The sequence below is a fragment of the Gigantopelta aegis genome, chromosome 10 (assembly GCF_016097555.1).
Source record: "Gigantopelta aegis isolate Gae_Host chromosome 10, Gae_host_genome, whole genome shotgun sequence".
Taxonomy (NCBI): domain Eukaryota; kingdom Metazoa; phylum Mollusca; class Gastropoda; order Neomphalida; family Peltospiridae; genus Gigantopelta; species Gigantopelta aegis.
The window spans coordinates 63,985,841-64,011,523 of record NC_054708.1 but is presented as its reverse complement, the minus strand read 5'-3'; the positions used below and the strand labels follow the sequence as shown (position 1 = coordinate 64,011,523).

Here is a 25,683-nt window from a genome sequence, read left to right as displayed (position 1 = left end):
AAAAACACATTTTAAAAGGAATGAAAACAAATCATGAACAAAAAATATTTTGTCTAAAAACATTTATTTGGGTTGACAATAGCAGTAAAAATAACTATTTCCTTTTCACATTCCGATTTCACATTAAGCTTGACATGAGTCTGTTTTTCATCATTTCTGAATATATTCATGTGAACATTTTAACAATATATTTTGTGTGTTGTCATCTGAATACCACTTAGCTGTTGTATTTTACTAACAAGTCGTTCACTAATTAAAATTAATGATCATTGTATGTTTGGATCAATACCAGGTCCCATAGTTTCGAATCTATCTTAGCGCTACAGTATTGTAAGACCGTCGGAGGCTATGACTTAGTGACATCATAGTCGTTTTTACGATATCGTAGCGCTAAGATAGCTTCGAAAATGTGTGGCCTGGTTCAGTCTCTGATCAACAACGAACTATTTTATTTAATACAGTGCAGCCTACAATCAGATGTACTGATACTTGTATCGATGTTGAGGTGGGGGGAGGGGGCGTAGTGAACAGTGATAAAGCGTTCGCTTGATGCGCGGTCGGTCTAGGATCGATTTCGTTCAGTAGGCCGATTGGGCAATTTCTTATTCCAACCAATGGTGCATATAAAATATCCATTGCTACTAATGGAAAAATGTAGCGGGTTTCCTCTCTAAGTCTATATGTCAAAATTAGCAAATGTTTGACATACAATAGCCAATGATTAATAAATCAATATGCTCTAGTGGTGTCGTTAAACGAAACAAATAAACTTTTGTATCTACGTTATGTTGGTTGTAGTTTATTTAAGTTCGCTAATTTAATATGTTTGAGAGTCGTCCTACCCATGCTGTCAACTGTCATTGCGCTCATTTATGATCTAGCAACCTAACTTCATTGAGTCTTCAAAGTGATTCTTACAATACACGAGATGCAATAAAATATACAACACATGCCATATAAAAAGACCAACCCAGTCCTTCAATACACACACGCCACATAAAAACACTCCAGGTAAAACGTTCTCGCTATATTTACAACATACAGTCAAACCTATATTTAAAAGCCACTCATTGAACTTAAATAACTTGCTCTTTTTTTACGAACAGGTGGCCTCTATAAAGAGGTTAAAATACATAAGGTTGTGTGCAGAAAACGTACATATATTATGACGAAAAACTCTTTTAAGCAGGATGTTGTCATACAAGGTGCCCTTTTGTAAACACGCTGAAATAACCACCAAGTAACCTCTCGACAGATTTACTGTATCATTTCCACTCGCCTGTCTTAACAGCACATTACTGTTTGGTTTATGAAGTCCACTACGCCATCTTTGTTTTATAATTACAAGTTCGGATTTACACACATTTGGACAGTGTATGGAAAGTTAAACGACGCCATTTGTGAGGTATTACTAGTACAGTACAGTATTTATAATATGTTATTATTTATTGATTACTGTTAATATGCAGACACAGTACGTAAACACGTACTCGACTAATATATACACGTACACGCAAATAACCATGCCAAACATACGCTCAAGAATATGTACGAATATAGGTCTACATGCATACATTCATACATAAATACCTACACGCAACTACACTCGCATACGTACGTGCATACATACATACATACATACATACATACATACATACATTGTGAGGCCAGAATGGATTTAATTATCCCCTGTGCCAGTACGTTAATATCTATGTATGTAACAGTCAACCTCGACATACATACAATATATAGATATTCATACATAAATACATACATACATACATACATACATGCAAGGAGACATTCACACACACGCACATCTGTTATGGTTACCGTGATGATATACTAGTATGTTGTGATAATTACTGAACAGTTGTACGTAGATAAGGATACTTAGTATTTTCCCCCTCTCCCCCTCTCTATCTGATCTCTCTCTCTCTCTCTGATCTCTCTCTCTCTCTCTCTCTCTCTCTCTCTCTCTCTGATCTCTCTCTCTCTCTCTCTCTCTCTCTCTCTCTCTCTCTCTCTCTCTCTCTCTCGTCTCCGTCCTACTCTCTCCCCCATTCACTTCTCACTCTTTTCCTCCTCTCTCTCCTCCTCTCTCTCCCTCTCCCATCCGTTATTTAAAGTATTTTATTTTGTATCGAAAATTGTTCTTCTCATTGCAGGTAAAAATAAAAGAAGTGAATCAGTGATCTGAGTGTCTGTTTCTGATGAATACGTACAGCAAAACCCAAACCAAGACTGCCCAGGGCAGTTCAAGTCAGTTGGATAGGGTTGCACATGAGCGTGATGAGCTCGTGAAAAAACTTTTGAACGAAATTAATGTGAAAGAAACAAGAGATAAATATGCGAAGCAGTCAATCGTGGAGATTTCCACTGACCATCTCGGGTGAGTACGTCTGTCCGTCCGTCCGTCCGACAGTCACACTACGCAGGCCCGTATACTGTTAAGAAATGTTTACCTCTAAGTAGCCTCGAATGCGCTTACCTTTAAAGGGACAATCCTGAGTTTGCTGCATTGTAAGATGTTTCCGACTAATAAAATATTTCTAGGATTAAACATATTAAATATATTTTCTTGTTTAGAATATCGGTGTCTGTTTTTTCAATGTGTTTCTGGTCTTCTTAATATTCGTACGTACGAAAAAATATATTTTAAGAAATAAAATGAAATTCAACCTAATACAAATATTAGAACGATCAATATATATATATATATATATATATATATATATATATATATATATATATATATATATATATCATATAATATCTTACATTTTCAGTGCAATCAAAGTATGTGATATTTTTAAGATCACATACTTTAAATTTTTTATAACTTTGCAAATTAGATGTAAATTAATCGAGGTCACGGCACTAGGTTTATTGACATTTAAACAAACGTACTTGTGTGACACTCCATAATTGACGTATGCATTCATAGTCATCGAATAAAAACATTCCAATGGCAATTTGACACTGAAAGCTGTCCAGCGTTCAGAAAACAAAAAAACGTTAAGCCCTAACTTTTGATGCACACACACACACACACACACACACACACACACACAAACACACAGATTTTAACTGGTGCTCAAATGGCGGGAGAAGTGGTGTGTCTTCCGCTGACGATTCCTCTAGGGCCAATTTATCAGGCCACCCGGTTCCCACCATCTTCATAAATCAAGGCTAATATTCGTTCCTCGTATTCAGCCTTGATACATGTAGTCAAGATTACTGATATCCACTACTAGCGCCCTCTATTGGAAGAAAATTTGTAACACCGATTATGTCCCTTACACGATGACATCGCTGACCAATCACAGCATCGGTAACATGTGACAATCTTGAAAGCAATATCAGTGTTCGCCCGCCAACATGGAGTTTACATAACAAGGGAATCTATAAGGAGCGTTGCGATTCGTTGCAATCAGATCTCATCGCATCCAATGAAATTTAAGCATTTTGTGGCACGATTTCTTGAAGACATGTATCAAGGATGAATACGAGGAACGAATATTAGCCTTGATTTATGAAGATGGGTTCCCACGGGCCTGAAATAAAAATACCAGTAATAAATTATTATGTTAAACACTTTGAAGATTTAAGTATATTTTCCACAACATACATGGTTTTGAAGACGAAACGGAAAGATACGAAGATGCAGAGAGGATACCGTTTAACTGACGTAGTGGCATAATAGTTAAATCATCATATTTAAAGCGGTGAAGGATATGGGGGTTAGAACCAATTGATCCCCTTCCCCACATATTTGTTTTTAAAACAGGCTGAACAAGACGATTAAAAGTAATGACTGATGTCGATTGTAATCGAACATTGATCGGTTTGGTTCTACCGATGTGATGATCGGTTATAAAAATCCATAATCGATTCTGTGGGGAAATGTTAATTGTAACTGTTCCTCCAGTTTAGATGATGGAATTGATGTCAATATGTTGAGGCTGGTGTTTGTTTTCATATTATGTTCATAAAGAAATAAGATATTAAATAATATTTAAGGTCAAATTAGCCATTTTGTAGGGTCAATACGTGCATGGATCTTAAAATTCAAACTCTTGTTTGGTGCAAACCGATGATTGATGATGAAATTCCAACAGATTCCCATCAGTAGTTTAAAAGTAAATACATAATGTATAAGCAAGTACTTTAAAGAGACTTGAAAGAGATTATCGTGAGCTTGTTGCCAGTATTAATAAAATATATCGATGTTATCGACTAGTAGAACCTTAAAGTACGTATTAAATACGTTTTCTTCTAAGATCGTCCTATTATTTGAAGCTGCTCAAATCTCATTTTATTTTATATATATATATATATATATATATTTGTATTCATACGTACAAGATTTGGACGATCAGAAAAGTATTGAATTTACAAATACCAATAATATATTGACATATAGTTTTAAAGTCGTTAAAAAGGATTGTTAAAAAATAAAGCAAATTCAAATGATAAAAATCTTAGTCTTTGTTTATTTGTTTCTCACTTTCAATCTCAGTGGACCCATTGTTTGATTGTTTTTGCCCCGTCCCAATCGGTGCGAAATGACTGGTATACCACATGCCATGGTATGTGCTGTCCAATCTGTGGGAAAGTGCATAACAAAGATCCTTTACCGTAATGGAAAAATGTAGCGGGTTTCCTCTAATAGTCAAAAATTACCAAATGTTTGACATTCATCAGCTGATGATTAATATTAAATCAATGTGCTTTAGCGGTATCGTTATACAGAACAAACCTTTAATTCTTAAACTTCCTTTCTTTCTTTCTTTCTTTCTTTCTTTCTTCATCCGTCCAATTTCTAATTTAGCCCAAAGTTCCAAAATGATCTTCGTCGACTGATGGGTTCAGATGTGATACGCTTCAACGACAGGGAGTGGGATGAACAGTTTCATAAGGCCATTCAGCAAGAGGTCGAGGTAAGTTACTGTCGATCGAGTAATAATATGGCATAGGTGTCGGGAGCTAGGGGGGATGGCGCAGAGGGCAGGGGTCAGGGAGCAGAGGGCAGGGATTAGGGAGCAGAAGACAGGGGTCAGGGAGCATTGCAGCCAACAATTCTGCATCTTCGCAAGCCAAGGTACAATTTCGTCTAACTACTGCATTTCGAAATGAAGTAGTTAAACGAAATGCTACCATGGCTTGCCAAGACGACAATTCTGAATATAAAGCAATATAATGTATATGTGCTCCCATTCTCACACCCAGTAACTGCCATCTTCTAACGCTTATGTAAGGTTTGTTTCAAATTAGTTCCATTCTAATTTATTTTTGTAGCTATTCTAGTTATTTGTCAGTGATCAGTCGCGGCAAGATTTAGATTCGGTGGGCGCATTTTGGGGGGGGTTCCAACCAGTGCCCCACGACTTATATTTCAAAATGCGTGGTATGTGTTGCCCTGTCTGTGAGGAAGATCTCTTGTTACATATGGAAACAATGTCAGAATTACCTAATGTTTCACATTCAGTAGCCGATAATTAATTACTCAATATGCTCTAGTGACATCGTTAAACAAAACAAACATTTTAGAGTTCAGAATAAAGATTTAATTTTTTTTAAACAATATTTATTCACGTTTGTATTAATGTTGGGGATTTACCAACAGGCGATGCCTATATTAAGGTCTCTCCCTACATTTGGCAATTACAAATTTTACATGGCAGACAAAATAATAAAATAAATTTAAAACACCAAGTAGACAGATAAACACGAAGTGAAAATTGTAGGTAGGGATGTTTGTGTGTGTGTGTGTGTGTGAGAGAGAGAGAGAGAGAGAGAGAGAGAGAGAGAGAGAGAGAGAGAGAGAGAGAGAGAGAGAGAGAGAGAGAGAGAGAGAGAGAGTTGTCAGAAATTGTCAAAGCGTTTGCTTGTAACTATAAACTGAATCATTTTGAACATCTCAGCATTTTCTTGATCACCGGAATTTGAGTTTCCAAGTAAAAGTGTTTTGTAGTTTAGGTTAGAATAGGCAAACAGAAATTGTCTACGTTGTCTGTCATAAATTGGACATTGTAGTAAGAAATGTTAAAAATTCTCAATAGGATGGCTACAGACAGACTGGATTGTCTGAGATAAAGCGTTCAAATTGATGTCCGTTTAAAGGTCGCTAATATTTAGGCGAAGACGACAGTGTAATATTTTAGATCGCCCCTCACACGTGTAGAAATATGATGGAATTTTAATTTTACTTGCATTTAAAAGATTTTTTTTAAGCAACTTATGGATGAATAATTTCTAGTATTCATCGGTTGTTTGTCCCATAATTTAACTCCTGAAGGGAAGAAGGAATCAGAAAATAATTTTGTTCGACTTCTATATCCGTGTAAGTGATCGACATCACGCAATTGGTATCGAGAATGTTCTGCAACTGGTTTAGGCAATTGTTCGGACAAATAAGCTGGAGCCATACATTTACAAAGTAGATACATCATACATAATTTGTGGCATTTTCTTCTCTCTGATAAAGGTATGAAGCCAGTTTCTTTATATAATGATTGATGAGACGTTCCACAAACAGCACTACAAATTGTGCGAAGAGCATCTAGGTGAATATTTTCAAGCTGCTGAGATAGATGCAATGTACAATTATCCCAAATTATATCAGCGTAATCAAAGAGAGGAAGGATAAAATGCCAAAAGTTTCCTACATAGGCTATATTTAAGCGAGCGGAGACATCTTGTCAGTTTACACGTTTTATCAATAACAGTTTGCACGTGAAGTCGCCATTCACCAGACTGTTGAAAAACCAGTCCCAAATGTTTATTATTATTATTGAGATACAAGGTGGGCTTAACCAAGCTAGACGTTTTCTGTGTGACAGTAATAGTTTTAGTTTTGGCAGGGCTAAATTTAAAGCCACGTTTTGGACCAGTTGTTTATACGTTTTAGGTCAGAGTTTAAAATATTGCTAGCAGTTTGTGGTTCATCCACTCTAGTATATGTAGAAGTATCGTCAGCGAATAATCGTATGTTTGATTCTATTCCACTTACTATATCGTTAATATATATTAAAAATAGCATAGGGCCTAGAACAGATCCTTGGGGCACGCCAGTAGGAATTATTTTGAAGTTGTTGTTGCAGTCTGACACCTCCCCACACCTAGCTATACACTCACTCTGGATCGGGTTCGGTACTGGGAGAGGTACGTGCCACCTAGTAGCTTTAAAGGAACTGTCCTGGCCTTGTTGCCATTGTTCCATGTTTACAGCTAAATCTACATATTCACTACTCTCTGTTCGCTTACAATAAGCAATGAAATTATTAATTACATATTCTTGCTTAGAATTTCAATACTGGTATATCCTGAGTAGTTTTGATTTTCCTAATATTTGAGATACTTTTTTTTTTATTAATAGGAAGCTAAAATCGAGTTAAGTTCTGACACGCGTTAGTACGAAGAGAAACATATTGGATACTAGTACATGTATATGGTAACAGATATTCTAAACACGAAAAGTAGTTAATGAATCGTTCTATCGTTTTGTCTGCAGAAATTGGAGTCTAAGAAAGAGGAAAGACTGGCGAGGGCTGAACGAGAGAGAATTCTGCGATTAGAGAAACAAGGCATTGACCCGATGGTGAACAAGAAACGAAACAGGAAAAAGAAAGTGGCGATAAAAGATAACGACGTTAAGACACACAAGGTAAAGGCTATAGACCCTTCTCATAAAGATGCCGGCCCCTGTGCGTGACGTAATAGGGTGTTAGCTCCGAATCACTAGCAAGCGATTGGAAGTCCATATTTCAAAGGCAAGACTCATATGACCGACAGAAGACATACCAATTTGCTCAAAGTTAGAATATTCTTCTATTGTTACATTTACTGACAAATAGACTGGTCACAATAGTAGGTAATCTTATTACGAGTGTCTAGAATTGATTATATACGTAATGTTGTAGAGGTGGGTAATGCCGGATTGAGGTTTGCTTGAAGGTGGTGTATGAGGTTCCGATTGAAACAAACAAACAAACAAACAAATAAACAAACAAATAAACAAAGAACCAGCATTCCGAGATTACTACTACCGGGCACTTAATTTCAAGGATCACAACTCTGTAAAACATGAATAAATTCCATTTTTGACAGAGTTATAGCTCTTGAATAAATTCTCATGAAAGTAACACTGTTAAACATGAGTAAAACGCTATGGCGTAACAGTACATGATAAAGCCATATATATAAAAATTCAGATCAATATTTTGAGGCATTGCAAAAAACAAGTTCAGAAAACTACATGCGGGGCAGACGGACAGAAATATAGATAGACTGGACAGAAACGAAATCTATGAAACCATCCTTACCAAAAATTCTGATTATAGCTATCTGCCTCTTGCAGGGTTCATAGCCTTAAAGACCAAACAAATTCAAAGACGTTTACATGCCATTTTCAAAGACTTTCAAAGACTTTTACACAGCGGTCAAAGACAATAGAATGCGATAAAAATACCAAATCAGTTCGTTTACGTTGCATCATGACAGTTTAAACCTTGTAACTGGAAAATATCGAGTGTATGCAGCTGTAAAAACATATCATCATTGCTTTGGCTTTGAATTTAAAGAATTTTAAAGATTTTTATTACAATTCAAAGACTTTCAAAGAATTTAAAGACGACTACGAACCCTGTCTTTGAGTATATAATTCACTCCAGTTGGACCTGTAGGGAACTAATAAATAAATAAATAAATAAGTAATCTTATATACTCTTCAAAAAAAGTAGGGGGCCTGAAATATTAATGTTAATATCAACTGTTAGACCAAACATACGTTTTGACCATAGACATCCTAGTAAAGAACGTTCAGGTCTCTTTATCAACACACCGAAACACATTCCATAATTTGCACATGCATCACGCAGTTGCCCCGTACACGTGCGTGGGGTGTCATTCTCGATTTTGACAATTTCCAGGAAGGTCCATTAATCACTGTGGAACATTATTTCTGTCAATCTTTTCCATTCTGTTGATCATACAGTTGTTATTGTTTTATTTTTAGTAATTTTTATTGTTTGAATTTGCGATTTACTGATAAAAAAAACACCCCGTCAATTTTCAAATTTCACTTCTGACCCCAATCGTCCTTCAAGATCTTTGGTTGTCATAAAACCTACTGTAATACTGAACTACCGGTTGTAATGTTTGCCCAATTAATTCACTATTATCATATAACCATTCCCCACAGCTAATATACCTTACAATTTTGGCAATTGTAAATTCTTATTAGAGTGTCCCAACCTTTTTTGAAGAGTATATTATATGACGCTCATTTCACATAGTCGACCAGTATCTATCTCACAACTGGTCCCTTACAGGTTGTGGTATGTACTATTATGTCTGTAGGGAAAGATCCCTTGCTGCTTCTCAATTTGAACAGCCTCTTTGTTTGGAAACAATACCCAGCTTCTTTCCTCACAACCACCAGCATCCTTGGAACAAATCAATTTCGAATCAGCTTCAAATATAAAGTAAACACTTTCCAAAAAGTGAACAAACAAGAGACCGACTACTAGACAAACGGAAACACACTGCGCGAATTTCCAAGAGGGGCATCCTATTTAACAACGACCTACAGATGTCCGGTAGTTTGTTGGCAAGGTTTTCCACGTATGTTGTGGTCCTAGATATATGTAGATATTTTTTTAGATGGCAAACCTATTACAGCATGTCGGGTAATTTTTTCGAGAAAAAACGTGTTTTGCCCCCTCTGGGTACCCAATCCACTAAGATATTGTCCTTAATAATATGTTACAATGACAAATGCCGTCATCCAATTGTTAGATGTTTGGAAGCAAAGTTTAGCTCCTAGAGAATAAACAAGGAACTAGGAATCGTTTTGAACTGGTTGGAACGAGAAAAAGTCAATTCACTTCATATCTTACACGAGTTGACTCGCCCTGTCCGCTAAGCTAACACTATTGTCATTACTCGACGTTTGCTCCCACTGCATAAAAAAAAAAACCGATCTAAGAATCATTAGGCACTAGTTGGGACCGGAAAAAGACCCTCAACTTCATATCCTACACGACAAAGCTCCCTGCCCATCAAACTTAATATTACCCTTATGTTACGATGACAAATGACATCACGCAATTGTTAGACGCTTGAAACCCATGAGCATAAAATACGAACTAGGAATCGTTTCGAACTGTTTGGGACCACACAAAACCAACCCACTTCATATCTTACAGAACAACGCACCCTACCCACTAAGCTCAATATTGCCATTGTGTTTCAAATGAATGAATGTTTAACGACACCCCAGCACGAAAAATACATCGGCTATTGGGTGTCAAACTATGGTAATGGGAAAAACAAACCATTGTGTTTCAGTGACAAATGACGTCATCGAATTGTTAGAATTTTGGAAGCAAAGTTTAGCTCCCTGAACATTAAAAAACAAACAAAAAACAACAACAAAACAACAACAACCCCCCCCCCAAAAAAAAAAAACACACAAAAAAAAAAAAAAAAAAAACCCAAAACCCCAAAACAAACCCCAACCAAAAACAAAAACAACGATATCATATTCTACACGACATCGCGCTATACCCACAAAGCTCAATATGGCCATCATGTTACAATGACAAGTGACGTCACACAACTGTTAGATGCTTGAAATCGAAGTTTGGCTCGCACAGCATTAACAACGATCTAAGAATCGTGGGGCATTGGTTAGGACCAGAAAAAGACCCTCTACTTCACATCCTACGCGAAAACGCACCCTTCGCACCAAGCTCAATATTGCCATTATTTTACAACGATAAATGATATCACGCAATTGTTAGAGGCTTGGAAGCGAAGTTTAGCTCCCACTGCATAAAAAAACCGATCTAAGAATCGTTAGGCGCTGGTTGGGACCAGAAGAAGACCGTCAACTTCATAACCTATACAACTCGCCTTACCCACTAAGATGAAGACTGTCTTTATGTTACAATGATAAATGACGTCATGCAATTCTTAAATGCTCCAAAGCGAAGTGTGGCTACCGCAGCATAAACAGCGAACTAGAAATCGTTTCAAACTGGTTTGGACCACAAAAATCAATCCACTTTATATCTTACAGAACAACGCGCCCTATCCACAAAGCTCAATATTGCCAATATGTTACAATGACAAACGACGTCATCCAATTGTTGGACGCTTGGAAGTGCAGTTTGGCTTCGACTGCATAAAAAAAACCCCACCACCAACAACAATAAAACAACAACAACAAAAAGAAAAAAAGAAAGAAAAAAGTTCTTAAAATCGTTGGGCACTGGTTTGGACAAGAAAAAAACTCCTTGGCATCATATTCTACAAGACATCGCGGTTTACCCACAAATTTCAATATTGCCATCATGTTACAATGACGTCTCGTAATTGTTAGATGCTTGGAATCGAAGTTTGTCACCCACAGCATAAACACGATCTAAAATCGTTGGGATCTGGTTGGGACCAGAGAAAGATCCTCGACTTCATATTCTACACGACAACGTGTCCTACCCACAAAGTTCAATATTGCCATTATGTTACAATGACAAATGACGTCACGTGATTGTTAGACGCTTGGAAGCGAAGTTTAGCTCCGAGAGTATAGAGAACGAACTAGGAATCGTTTCACACTGGTTGGGACGGGGGAAAAATCAATCTTCATATCTTACACGACAAAGCGCCCTACCCACTAAGCTCAATGTTGCCAATATGTTACAATGACAAATGACATTATCCAATTGTTAGACGTTTGGAAGCGACGTATGGCTGCCACAGGATAAGCAATCATCTAGGAATCGTTGGGCACTGGTTGGGACGAGAAAAAAGAAGACCCTTGACATTATATTCTACACGACATCGCGCTCTGCCCACAAAGCTCAATATTGAATTCATGTTACATAGAGAATAACTAGTTAATGACGTCGGATATCTGCTTAATCCTGTGAAGGTAAGAATGAGAATTTTCTCATTCGGCCTGAACAGGATAAAACAGATATCCGACGTCATTAACTAGTTATTATCTTTATCCTGCAGACCATACAAATTAAGGGGAAAAGCTATTATTTCTGGGTTTTTTTTTTTTTTTTCAGCCACATTGTACGATGACCTACAGGTCAAATGAGCGATTTTGTAATGTAGCCATGCGTGTCAAAAACTACTAGCAGGATATGGCTTTGCTTTATCTATCATACATAATATTCTGTCAATAGAAACGGTGGTTGCAGGATAAAATGACGTCACGCCATTGTTAGACGCTTGGAAGCGAAATTTGGCACCGACAGCATTAATACGATCCTACACACATCGTTCTCTAACCACTGCGTAATAATTCTTAGATCGCTGTTTATGCCGTGGGAGCCAAACGTCGCTACCAAGCGTCTAACAATTGGATGACGTCATTTGTCATTGTAACATAAAGACAATATTAATCTTAGTGGGTAGAGTGCGTTTTCGTGTAGGATATGAAGTCGAGCGTCTTTTTATGTCCCAAACAGTGCCCCACGATTCTTAGAACGTTGTTTTGGGTTTTTTGTTTGTTTGTTTATTTGTTTGTTTATGCAGTGGGAGCCAAACAACAATTCCAACCGTCTAACAATTGGATGACGTCATTTGTCATTGTAACATAATGACACTAGGCCTATTCAGCTTAGTGGGTAGAGCGCGCGTTGTTATAAAGATATGAAGTAGATTGATTTTTGTGGTCCCAACCAGTTCGAAACGATTTCTAGTTCGTATTTTATGCCCTGGGAGCTAAACTTCGCTTCCAAGCGACTAAGAATTTGATGACGTCATTTGTCATTGAAACCGTGGCAATATTGAGCATAGCTTCAAAGCAAAGTTTGGCTCCCACAGCTTAAACAACCATCTAAAAATCGTTGGGCACAGGTTGGGACGAGAGAAAAAAGACCCCCCCCCCCCCCCCCCCACACACACACATCATATTCTACACGACATCGCGCTATACCCACAAAACTCATCATTGCCATCATGTTACAATGATGTCACGTAATTGTTAGATGCCTGGAAGCGAAGTTTGCTTCACACATCATAAACACGATCTTGGACACTGGTTGGGACAACAAACACCCCCCCCCCCCCCCACACACACACACATATCCTACACGACATCGCACCCTACCCACTACGCTCAATATTGCCATTATGTTTCAATGACAAATGATATCATCAAATTGTTAGACGCTTAGAAGCGATGTTTAGTTCCCAAAGAATAAAAAAAAAACGATCTAAGAATCGTTGGGCACTAGTTGGGACCAGAAAAAGACCCTCGACTTCATATCCTACACAACATTGCGCCCTACCCACAAAGTTCAATATTGCCATCATGTTACAATGACAAATGACGTCACACAATTGTTAGTCGCTTGGAAGCGACGTTTAGCTCCCAAAGCATAAAGAACGAACTAGGAATCGTTTGGGACGAGAACCAAAAAAAATCCACTTCTTATCTTACACAACAACGCACCCTACCCACTAAGCTCAATGTTGCCATTATGTTACAATGACAAATGACGTTAGACGCTTGGAAGCGAAGTTTAGCTGCCACAGCATAAACGATCATCTAAGAATCGTTGGGCACTGGTTTGGACGAGAAAAAAAGAGAAGACTCTTGACATCATATTCTACACGACATCGCGCTATACCCACAGACACAATTGCTAGATGTGTGGAATCGAAGTTTGGCTCACAGAATTAACACGATCTAAACATCTTTGGGGACTGGTTGATACCGGAAAAAGACCCTCGACTTCATATTTACACAACAGAGCGCCCTGTCCACTAAGGTCAATACTGCCATTATTTTGCAATGGCAAGTGACATCACACAATTGTTAGACGGTTGGACTCGAAGTTTGGCTTCCACTGCATAACCAACTATCTAAGAATCAGTAGGCACTGGTTAGGACGAGAAAAAACAACATCGACGTCATAATCTATACGACACAGTGGGGTAGAAAGGCGTACACACACACACACACACAGACACACACACACCATCGCTGATGCTACTGTATCAAGAAAAGAAAGGTCTGTGTGTGTGTGTGTGCGTGTGTGTGTGTGTGTGTGGCACATGCCCTCTTGCCCCCGCTTCCTACGCCAGTGCGACAACCTCTCTACGCACCATGACGTTACGCTCTAGTGGTAACTCTAGTGTACGAGCAATTTTGTGAGCTGAATTTACCAACTGACCAATGGGAACATGAAAATTACGTCAGAGATACGTCATTGTCATAATCGTATGCAAACTAGCTCAGCACTTAGCTCATCGTGTGTAGTGAAATTGTTATGAGCTAACAGCTGAGCAAAAATGTCTCAAGGAACGTTTCGCTCAGCTGTTAGGTCTCGTCTGGGCACTGTTTGGGACGAGTAAAAACTCTCGACTTCAAAGAATGATAGGTCTTACCTGAAGCCGAATACGTAGTAGAATATAATGACTGACTCGATTACTTCGGGAACCTACTTAGGGATATGCGGATGGACATGAGCGGTATGTAGGAGGGTGGGTGGTGGAGGTGGGGGAGTCTAGAATAAAGAGTACATTCTACTACTTACTTACAGCATACCAAAAAAAAAAAAAAAAAAAAAAGGGAAAAAAAAAGGAAAAGGGAAAAAAAAAGAAAAAAGAAAAAAATGTTTTCAATATTTTGCCGCCCACTAAAGTTTGGCACCCTAGGCCTGGGCTTGACCGACCTGTGCACAAATACGGTTCTGCATATGGGTAGTGAAAATATGTACTCAGTTACTTACAAGATTGCATAAAGATTGCGAAACTGTGTTCTCAGTTGAGTACATTGCAAACATGCAATGAAAACGTGCTCTCAGTAAAGTACATAGCGTGTAGGCTATGTCTTCCATCTCTAGGTCTATAACAAAGATGGATTTTTACATTATAGACAAAAAATTATAATATATCAATATGTCAAAACCTAAATTTAGTGTGTTATGATACTCTCTCTCTCTCTCTCTCTCTCTCTCTCTCTCTCTCTCTCTCTCTCTCTCTCTCTCTCACACACACACACACACACACACACACACACACACACACAGTGAAACCCCTCTAAACCGGACATTGGACACTCTTAGAACCAATTTAAAATGTCCAGTTTTGAGGGAAATCCGTCTCGGTTTACAGAGGGTCCAGTTTTGAGAGGTTTCACTATATATATATATATTATGTATATCTCTCTCTCTCTCTCTCTCTCTCTCTCTCTCTCTCTCTCTCTCTCTCTCTCTCTCTCACACACACACACGTACACACACATACTTACCCCAATAATCGTTACTGGAACTGCTGTAATTACGTAACTTCAGACGCTCGCAACCCCTTTCTTGTGACGTTGGCGTCTTGATCCGCAGCAGTAATTGGCAATTTTCTGGATGTTGCTCTCTGCTTACAGTTAAATAGAAATAACTATCTTTATACTCAAAGAGATAGTATTTTACGCCATCAGCGATCCTCTATTTATCCATTGCTGTTTTTGTTTTTTTGTTGTTTCTTCCCCCTCCCGACGTAGATACTAAAAGAGAAACAACAGTATCAGTTACAAGAATAGCCAACCAGTCCATTCCATACGATAATTAATAAGATAATGGTTTCTTGCTTTTCGTTAATTTTTATTTATCGTGACAGGCCCGTACGCAGAAATGTATATGGGGGGGGGGGGGGGGGGGGGGGGGGATTTTAAAAAAATCTATAATGCAGGAGATGCATTTTCCTGCATTCTGGGAAGTAAATTTGTCACATCGTCGGACTATTTTTTCTTTTTTTTTACTCATCCACGGACGGACCTCGGCAGACTATGCGTACGCACCCCTCCCCCCCCCCCCCCCCCCCCCCCCCCCCCCCGGTGTACGGGCCTGCGTGATAAAATAAAGTCCTTTGAGCCATCAAACACAACATTTTCTCGACGTTTCTGTGATATATTGTAAGTTTGATTTATTAACCATCGGCTTTTGGATGTCAAACATTTGGTATTTGTGATATATAGCCGTAGAGAGAAAACCCCGCTATATTTTCCCCATTAGTAGCAAGTGATATTTATGTGCACCATCCCACAGATATGATAGCATATACCACGGCCTATGATATACCAGTCGTAGCGCACTGGCTAGAACGAGAAATAGCCCATTGAGCCCACAGACGGGTATCGATCCTTGAGTCACCGCGTATCAGGCGAGCGCTTTACCACTGGGCTACGTTCTGCCCCTCAACGTGGTCGTCATTGATTTTTATATGTCTTGGTTCTAAAATCAGTAATCCTCTCTTTTGTTTTCTTCGTGTTCAAAAACAGATAGTTTTCGGTATACCAAATAGTGAAGAGACTAATATCAGATTTGTATGAATCTTTCGATTTGGTAAGCAAGCTGACAACCGATGCGTCGTTAGCGAACTTGATAGTTAAACAGTTAGAATTATGTATGATATAGTCATTAATATACAGTAATGAATGAATGTTTAACGACACCCCAGCACGAAAAATACACCGGCTATTGAGTGTCAAACTATGGTAATGCAAACAAATAAAGTGACGATCAACATCAATATAAAAATTCAAGATTTAAATAAAAACAGTGTAAAGAACTGTGCAAAAATACAAATACCACAGATAGATACTGAGTTTTACTCGAAATTTCAATTGTATCTCGAAGAAAACAAGGGGATTTGTGCTGTATTAGCCATTCTCAAAAACAATGTTACACCCCTGCACCACGGCGAGGTTACAGCATGCGCGGGGGTTAATATACAATACGTATATGTAGATAGATGTTTGAGTTTTTCACATGATTCTCAAATCGTTATTACATTTGACGTTTTGTTTCAGGAAAAACGTTTTGTGGGAACCTCCAGTCTGATGAATTCTCTACTCAAGGTATGTATTTTACTTGGTCTGTACTAACTGTCGATACAGGGTAAGGGTAATGTCGGGAAAGGGTAATGTCCACCCTGATTTAGGACTAGGAACTAACATTGTTAACCTAACTGGTGACACTAACCTTCTAACATCCGCTGAAAAATCATTACTGGACAGGGGTTTGAATTTTGTCCCCCCCCCCCCCCCCAAAAAAAAAAAAACAGGCTTAGAGGCTAAACTTGACAATGGTGTAATGGATACGGCAGTTTTTGACCACAAAATAAAACTAGCCGACTATTTTCGGCGTTCAACTGGAGAAAAAAGCCCTTTCACGGAAAACTCCGGCTGGTTACCCCCAAACTCTAGTGTAGATCCTGAAATCATTAAAGCTCATAAAAGGATAGTGGAAAAAGTGGGTGATATGACAGTTTACACAAATCAGCAAAATCTTTATGTCATAGAACGTCGTGCTCTCACCAAACTACGCAAAAACGGCAAAATTGTTATAAAACCTGCAGTCAGTCACTGTCATTTTATCAAGGGAGAACTATATTCGGGAAGCCCATCGACAGCTTAATCATTCAAAGTACTACAAAAAATTAAACAAAGTTATTTGGCCTAAAAATTGTAAAAAGTTCAATGCAATTAATCAATGTCTAAAAGATCAGGGACATATTAATAAAAAACAAGTAAAATATTTAGAAGCCAGGTCACAATCACAAACCCGGAAATTTTATCTACTTCCAAAAACCCACAAGCCAGTCGATACATGGACCGATATTAACACACCACCCGGTCGTCCAATCATTTCAGACTGTGGATCAGAATCGTACAATATTTCAGAATACATAGACTTTCACTTAAAACCAATTGCAAATAGATATGCAAGTTTTGTGAAAAACACTGAAGATCTTCTATCAAAATTATCAAAAACCAAAATCCCAAAAGATTCATTCTTGGTTACCCTTGATATTGACTCCATGTACACCAACATAGGTATTGATGCGGGCATTGATTCAGTTAAGAGAGCATTTGATAAGTACCCAGATCCAAACAGACCAGATAAGAACATTATTGAGCTGTTAGAATTAAGCCTAAAAGGAAATGATTTTGAGTTTGATGGAGAAATGTATCAGCAAGTGTGTGGTTGTGGTTTTAGTCCAAACTTTGCATCAGTCTATGTCGCCGAATGGGAAGAGGCTGCTTTAAAGAAATCGAGTAAAACACCTCTTTTGTATCTCAGATATCTCGACGATATGCTTATCATTTGGCCACATTCTAAACAAGAATTTAGGAATTTTTTTGAGCTATTAAAGTCGCACACCCTAGTTTCAGCCCGCGAAAATTAATTATAATTCTGGTTAATCTACAAACTTGTAGCACACTTAGATCAGGTTTTTATAAAATGGAGTTAAAAAGAAGGTTTTATATCGATAAATACCATGGGAATCCCCGTGACTCAATTACTTGAAATAATTTTGAAAGTTAGTATTCTGATGTCACTGGTAGATGTCGCTCTAAGCACAGAAATGCCTATGTCACGACAAATTTCCCAGAGTGCACACAGACTTGGGGTGCGTTCCTTTCACCTCTCCTGGGCATGTTCCAACTGTTCTCTCCTCTCCAGATATCGTAAGACTTATTGGTTTTAAGGGTTTGTAACGTTTTGTATTGAGATACTTACTTGTCTGAACTTTATTGTTAATGAAAATGTGCACGAACTGTAAAGAAAAACCTCACAAATGAACGACAAGAAACGACAACAAATCGGATGTTGATTGCGCGAACCGCGAAAAACAAATACATCGTATCCGGCTGATAGCCAAATAAATTTAAAACAAGACTGACCGAAAAACATTTATAGTTTGTATATCAGAACGGTCAATTTAAAATCAATTTCGAATCCCTGGGGCAAAATTAGAAAACATTTTTTTTTTAGTTTAAAAAACATTTCTTGAGCCAGTGCGTTCATTCATTCTTAAATACATACATACATACATACATACACACACATACATTCATACATTCATACATACACACACATACACATACATACATACATACATACATACATCTGCATGTAAGTCAAACGTTGCCAAGCCATGGGGCCTTAGAACCGCGTGGTTGTTGGACCGGTACGAATATGGTCGACTAACGATCGTTCTATTTTTGTGGAACGTAGTTGGTCTGATTGGTAGCGTTCCGGCCCAACAATTGCGGGCGATTGGGTGCCACAGGTTCGGGTCTCGGTAACGGCATGAGGAAATTTGTGAAGGCAATAAAGGATTTTAATATCCCATGTGCCAGTGCATCATTTGAATATATGTATGTTTAAGTCAAAACCCGACATACATACAATAGAGATATTCAAAATATAAAAATACATACATACATACACAGGTACATACATACATACTACATGTATACTTCATACATACATACACACACACCATACATACATTACATACCGCATACATATCAAGTCAAAACCGACATACGACAATAGAGATATTCAAAATATAAAAATACATATATAGCCAGTGGAAGGTAGTTGGTCCACATCTGGTAGCGTCCGGCCCAAACGTTGCCAAGCCATGGGTCCTTGCCACCGCGTCGGGTCTCGGTATCGGTGACGAATATGTGAAGGCGATAAACGATCGTTCTATCCCCTGTGGAACGTAGTTGAATATTTGATTGGTAGCGTTCCGGCCCAACATGCGGGCGATGGGTGCCACAGGTTCAAAATCTAAAAACGGCATGAGGAAATTTGTGAAGGCACATAAACATTTGAATATCCTCTGTACACAGTACGTCATTGAATATATGTATGTTTAAGTCAAAACCCGACATACATACAATAAAGATATTCAAAATATAAAAATACATATATAGCCAGTGCCACACACATACATTCATACATATATACAAACATACATTCATACATACATACATACATACATACATTCATACGTACGTACGTACGTACATACATGCATACATACATACATACGTGCATACATACAATTAAAAAATCCTATTACGCAAATGTAGTCGATCGTGATAAAATATGCAATTATTAGTCCTATGTTATGAATACATGCTTTGTTCTGTTTCAGAAAAAGAGTGTTCCTAGCGGAGCTGAAAGTACGGTACGTATTGGGCTATTGCAAAAATCACGACCACTACACATGATGGATGGTACAAATAATTTCAAAGTATTCCATTACGATTTACATTACAAGCAGCCATCATTTTGACACATGGAAGTACAGGAAGAGCCGTAACAATGTGGAAGAAGCAGAGTGCAGTTGTAGTTTATAAACCATAATAGCGCAGTTTCTGGGGCTTTCTTTATTTGTTGTTGTTAGTGGTGGTGGTGGTGGTGGTGGTGGTGTTTTTTTTTTAGGGTTTTTTCGTTATTTTTATTTTTTTATTTTTTTTTAATAATAATAAATCTGAATTTTTTTTAGGAACTAATTTATTTCTAAGAATATGACACGGATTATAGATTTTTATCTTTTTACATATTCAGAAACAATCTTTCTTTCTTTCTTTCTTTCTTTTTTTCATTCGTTCTTTCTTCGTGTGGAAACTATTTCCGGCTTTGTCAATCACTGCACAGCAATGTCGAGAATTATACTGCTCTGACGATATTCAGTGGTATTACTGTCGCTAGGTCATGGATAAGGAATAATTTTTCGAAGCCTGTCCAATTGTTTTTTTTATGAAATGGTAAATGAGCAGAGTTTTAATTTTACCAAGGTTGAACTGTTGTTGAAGGAGAGGCAAGAATTCTTTTAAGTCAGTTATCTATATATATCTTACCTCGTCCTTTCCAGTAATTATGGTTATGACCACATCTTAATGAATATTGAAGCAGACTCATCACAATTTTATTATTGCCGATGCCTTTCAATTTGCCATTACAACCAAGAAAGAAAGATATGTTTTATTTAAAGACGGGCTCAATACATTTTAATTTACGAGTATATGACGTCGGGGGCGGGACGAAGCCCATTGGTAAAGGGCCTCCCTGAGGTGCAGTCGGTCTAGGGTCGATTTTCGTCGGTGGGTCCATTGGGCTATCTCTTGTTACAGCCAGTGCACCACGACTGGTATATTAAAAACCGTGGTATGTGCTATCCTGTTTGTGGGATGATGCATATAAAAGAAGGAAATGTTTTATTTAACGACGCACTCAACACATTTTATTTGTTATATGGCGTCAGACATATGGTTAAGGACCACACAGATATTGAAGGAGGAAATCCGCTGTCGCCACTCCATGGGCTACTCTTTTCGATTGGCAGCAAGGGATCTTTTATATGCACCATCCCATAGACAGGCTAGCACATACCACGGCCTTTGATGTACCAGTTGTGGTGCACTGGCTAGAGCGAGAAATAGCCCAATGGGCCCAATGACGGGGATCGATCTCAAACCGACCGCGCATCAAGCGAGCGCTTTACCACTGGGCTACGTCTCGCCCCCAAATTGACGCATATAAAAGATCCATTACTTCTAATGAGAAACATGTAGCGGGTTTTCTCTCTAGACTTTATGTCGGAAGTACCAAATGCTTGACATCCAATAGCCTATGATTAATTAATCAATGTGCTCTAGTGGACCATAGGGCAAGACATGTTGACACATAATAAAATATAGGCATGGTTAGGCGGATGCAGGCATGGCGAAAGTAAGTGAACATTTGCTGATTGAGATCGAGGGAACAGAGTTGTTCAGTGGAATACTCTCCTGGGAAAACAAAACCCAAATTTTCTGCATTCTACAAGTAAAATTCATCGTTATAAATTCTGATAAATACAACATTTTAAAAATACATCCCCCCCACCCCCACGATGTGTACATTTGTATACAAGTGTATACACTGAACAACACAAGTCATGTACCAAATTGTAGGATGAAATGAAATAATTACTTACGATCCAATCAAATAATTCGTTAACATTACAATCGCAAATATTATTAATATTAATAACCAACAATCGAATTATTATATAATATTATGTAGGACTTTGTATTCGAATATTGAGCAAAACTCTGTTTCAATTGTCTTGATAGCGCGTTTACGTCAATTCTAGAAGGGTTTGGGCACATACTCCTACAGAGACATTTCAAAACTTGATGTTCTAAAATTTCCTGCTTTCTAAAAGTAAAATTTATCATGGCAAATGTTGGTAAATACCAATATTTAAATTATTTAAAGCTAACATATATACTCTTCAAAAAAAGTAGGGGAACTCTAATAAGAATTTACAATTGCCAAAATTGTAAGGTATATTAGCTGTGGGGAATGGTTATATGATAATAGTGAATTAATTGGGCAAACATTACAACCGGTAGTTCAGTATTACAGTAGGTTTTATGACCACCAACGATCTTGAAGGACGATTGGGATCAGAAGTGAAATTTAAAAGTTGACGTATTTTATCAGTAAATCAAAAATTCAAACAATAAAAATGACTAAAAAAAAAACAATAACAACTGTATGAATGAAAAAGATTGACAGAAATAATGTTCCACAGTGATTAATGGACCTTCCTGGAAATGGTCAAAATCGAGAATGACACCCGACGCACGTGCACGGGGCAACTGCGTGATGCGTGTGCAAACTATGGAATGTGTTTTGGTGTGATAAACAGACCTGAACGTTATTTACTAGGATGTCTGTGGTCAAAACGTATGTTCGGTCTAATAGTTGATATTAACATTAATATTTCAGGTGCCCGTACTTTTCTGAAGAGTATACTTTAACTGACGAATACACGTAATTACAAATTGCCTCCATCCCCCAAAACCTTAGGCAGGATTTTAAAAAAAGAAATATTTTACTACATTCATCCCTACCATCCAGATAAAATTATATGTAGGCTATGTACTCTTTTCATGTACATATTAATACAAAATTGAAACAAAAACAAATTAATAATACATCGGGGAAAAACGCTTAGGATTTTTATAGGAATTATTTTATTGTTAATATTGTTGTTATTGTTATTATTATTATTTATTTATTTATTTATTTTTAGGCCTAGAACTCTCTACACGGTTAACCTCCGGGTGAGAGTTCGTTCCTAAATGTGACATAATTATGTTGTGATTCACTTCAAACAATTGGAGGAAACTAAAACTGTCTGGATTTTATGCATTGACCATTTGGGACATGGGTGTACATTGGAATAGGCGGCCTGTGTGAATCGGATCCTGCATCACCTGTTCGGACGAATACTACAGCCAGATGCGGTCATGTAGCAAAAACAAAAAATGAGACGTAAATATTCTCAAGTTTGGAGTGAAATAAATGCATTTATAATATATGTTATATGGTACATGTTGTTATTGCCAACAATCTTCAAACATTAGCAATCTTCATTTGAAGTTGGCCATTAAATCGTTAAAAATCATCTAGTTGACACGTTTTAAATATTTACCTCCCTCTAGTTAACACGTTTTAAATATTTACCTCCCTCTAGTTAACAAGTTTTAAATATTTACCTCCCTCTAGTTAACACGTTTTAAATATTTACCTCCCTCTAGTTAACACGTTTTAAATATTTACCTCCCTCTAGTTAACAAGTTTTAAATATTTACCTCCCTCTAGTTGACAAGTTTGAAATATTTACGTTCCTTTAGTTGACAAGTTTTAAATATTTACCTCCCTCTATTTGACAAGTTTTAAATATTTACCTTCCTCCAGTTGACAAGTTTTAAATATTTACCTCCCTCTAGCTAACAAGTTTTAAATATTTACCTCCCTCTAATTGACAAGTTTTAAATATTTACCTCCCTCTAGTTGACAAGTTTTAAATATTTACCTCCCTCTAGTTGACAATTTTTAAATATTTACCTCCCTCTAATTGACAAGTTTTAAATATTTACCTCCCTCCAGTTAACAAGTTTTAAATATGTACCTCCCTCTAGTTAACAAGTTTTAAATATTTACCTCCCTCTAATTGACAAGTTTTAAATACTTATCTCTCTCTAGTTGACAAGTTTTAAATATTTACCTCCCTCTAGTTAACAAGTTTTAAATATTTACCTCCCTCCAGTGGACAAGTTTTAAATATTTACATCCCTCCAGTGGACAAGTTTTAAATATTTACCTCCCTCAGTTGACAAGTTTTAAATATTTACCTTCCTTTAGTTGACAAGTTTTAAATATTTACCTCCCTCTAATTGACAAGTTTTATTTATTTACCTCCCTCTAGTTGACAAGTTTTAAATATTTACCTACCTCCAGTTGACAATTTTTAAATATTTACCTCCCTCTAGTTGACAATTTTTAAATATTTAACTCCCTCAACAAAACAACAATATAACAAAAAGGAAATTACAATGGCGGATCCAGAGCTGTGTGTTGGGAGAAGGGGGGGGGGGGGGGGTAAATCTCATACGAAGTGCCCGTTTTAATGACATTTTAATTTATTTATTCTTAAATTCATTATCCAAAATATACAACACTAAATTGCCCCGAAAAAGTGTCTCTGAGCATCTGTATTTACTGTGAGTTTGATAGTTACTGTGAGCATAATTGACAGTTTGTAAACAGTAACATAAAAAACCGACACATAATATATGTGGTACATTGCTATAAAAGAATATATATCAATGCCAACACCTCACACGTTCAATCTTGATTTCGCGATATTTTGAAAAACGTGACGATGGAAAGACGTCTTTGTAATGCATTCGGATTCCAAACTGGATGGAATTTGCCGCCATATTCTTATAGAAAGAGTTGAAGACATCAGTCAAGACATTTTTATTTGTTTATTTATGTGTGTGTGTGTGTGTGTGTGTGTGTGTGTGTGTGTGTGTGTGTCCGTATGAACACTAAATTAATTTCGTTCCAGCCAGTATATCAAATCTCGCGGTATGTGCTATCCTGTCTGTTGGATGATGTATGTAAAAGATCCCTTGCTACTAACGGGAAAATGTAGCAGGTTTCCTCGCTATGACTATATGTTAAAATTGCCAAATGTTTAACATCCAACAATCGATGATTAATAAGTCAATGTGCTCTAGTAGTGTCATTAAAAAACCCTTTAAACTTTAACCTTAAACACTCATTCAACTGTATGTTAAATCCAGTCAACCTTAGTTACTACAAAATTCATGTGTTACAGTTGCCGCGCGTATTTACATACCTAATGGCCGAAGATTTATAGCGTGCTCCAGTGTTAATAAAGAATAACCCTATTTGTTCGCTGTAAGTCATAAGTTACCATATATGACGCGTTCCACTGATGTATTACCGGTGAACAAACAGAGCTATTTGGAGTCTGCTATTTTTGGAACTGGCGGGTTTTTTTTCGAATAGATATACACACTCCAACTAGATACGACCCTCGAGACCGAATCCTTACACTTTATCCAATTGCAGATTCGAGTGTGTCAATATTTTAAAGTACTGAATCGGGACCATTCTGAATATGTTTGCATTGATTTAGGCGGGCGTCAGTTTCTGAGTGGTTAGCGACATTAATATTCGTGTTTGTACAAGGGAATTGACAGATTGTGATGTTGCATCTGTGGGCTGAGATCAATGTCTTTTGAAATCTCTTTGGTCGGCTAAGTTCCTTTCCTCTTCAGTGTTCCTTTTCTCTTCAAGGAACCTTTCCGAAGATTGTTTCATCGTTAACAAAAAAAAAAATCCAATAAAGATACGTCTTTGACTATTCCACCACAATTAATTCCGAAAATTTAAAAAGAAAATCGTTTCTTAAAATGAATAATAGTTAAAGGGACACACCCTAGTTACGTTTATTTGTTAACCATTACGGCGTTGTTTTTCGCTA

The 25,683-nt window shown here is 37.4% G+C and overlaps 1 protein-coding gene across 1 annotated transcript; it reads left to right on the top strand.

Moving 5' to 3' along the window:
* The first annotated feature begins 1,281 nt into the window (after window positions 1-1,281).
* LOC121384169 lies at window positions 1,282-23,202 on the top strand. The gene is made up of 7 exons (XM_041514432.1): window positions 1,282-1,405; window positions 2,169-2,392; window positions 4,835-4,943; window positions 7,517-7,669; window positions 16,835-16,882; window positions 19,981-20,013; window positions 22,915-23,202. The coding sequence occupies exons 2-7, from the start codon at window positions 2,214-2,216 to the stop codon at window positions 22,918-22,920; spliced, it is 528 nt and encodes a 175-aa protein (XP_041370366.1). The 5' UTR covers window positions 1,282-1,405; window positions 2,169-2,213; the 3' UTR covers window positions 22,921-23,202.
* The last annotated feature ends 2,481 nt before the right edge of the window (window positions 23,203-25,683 follow it).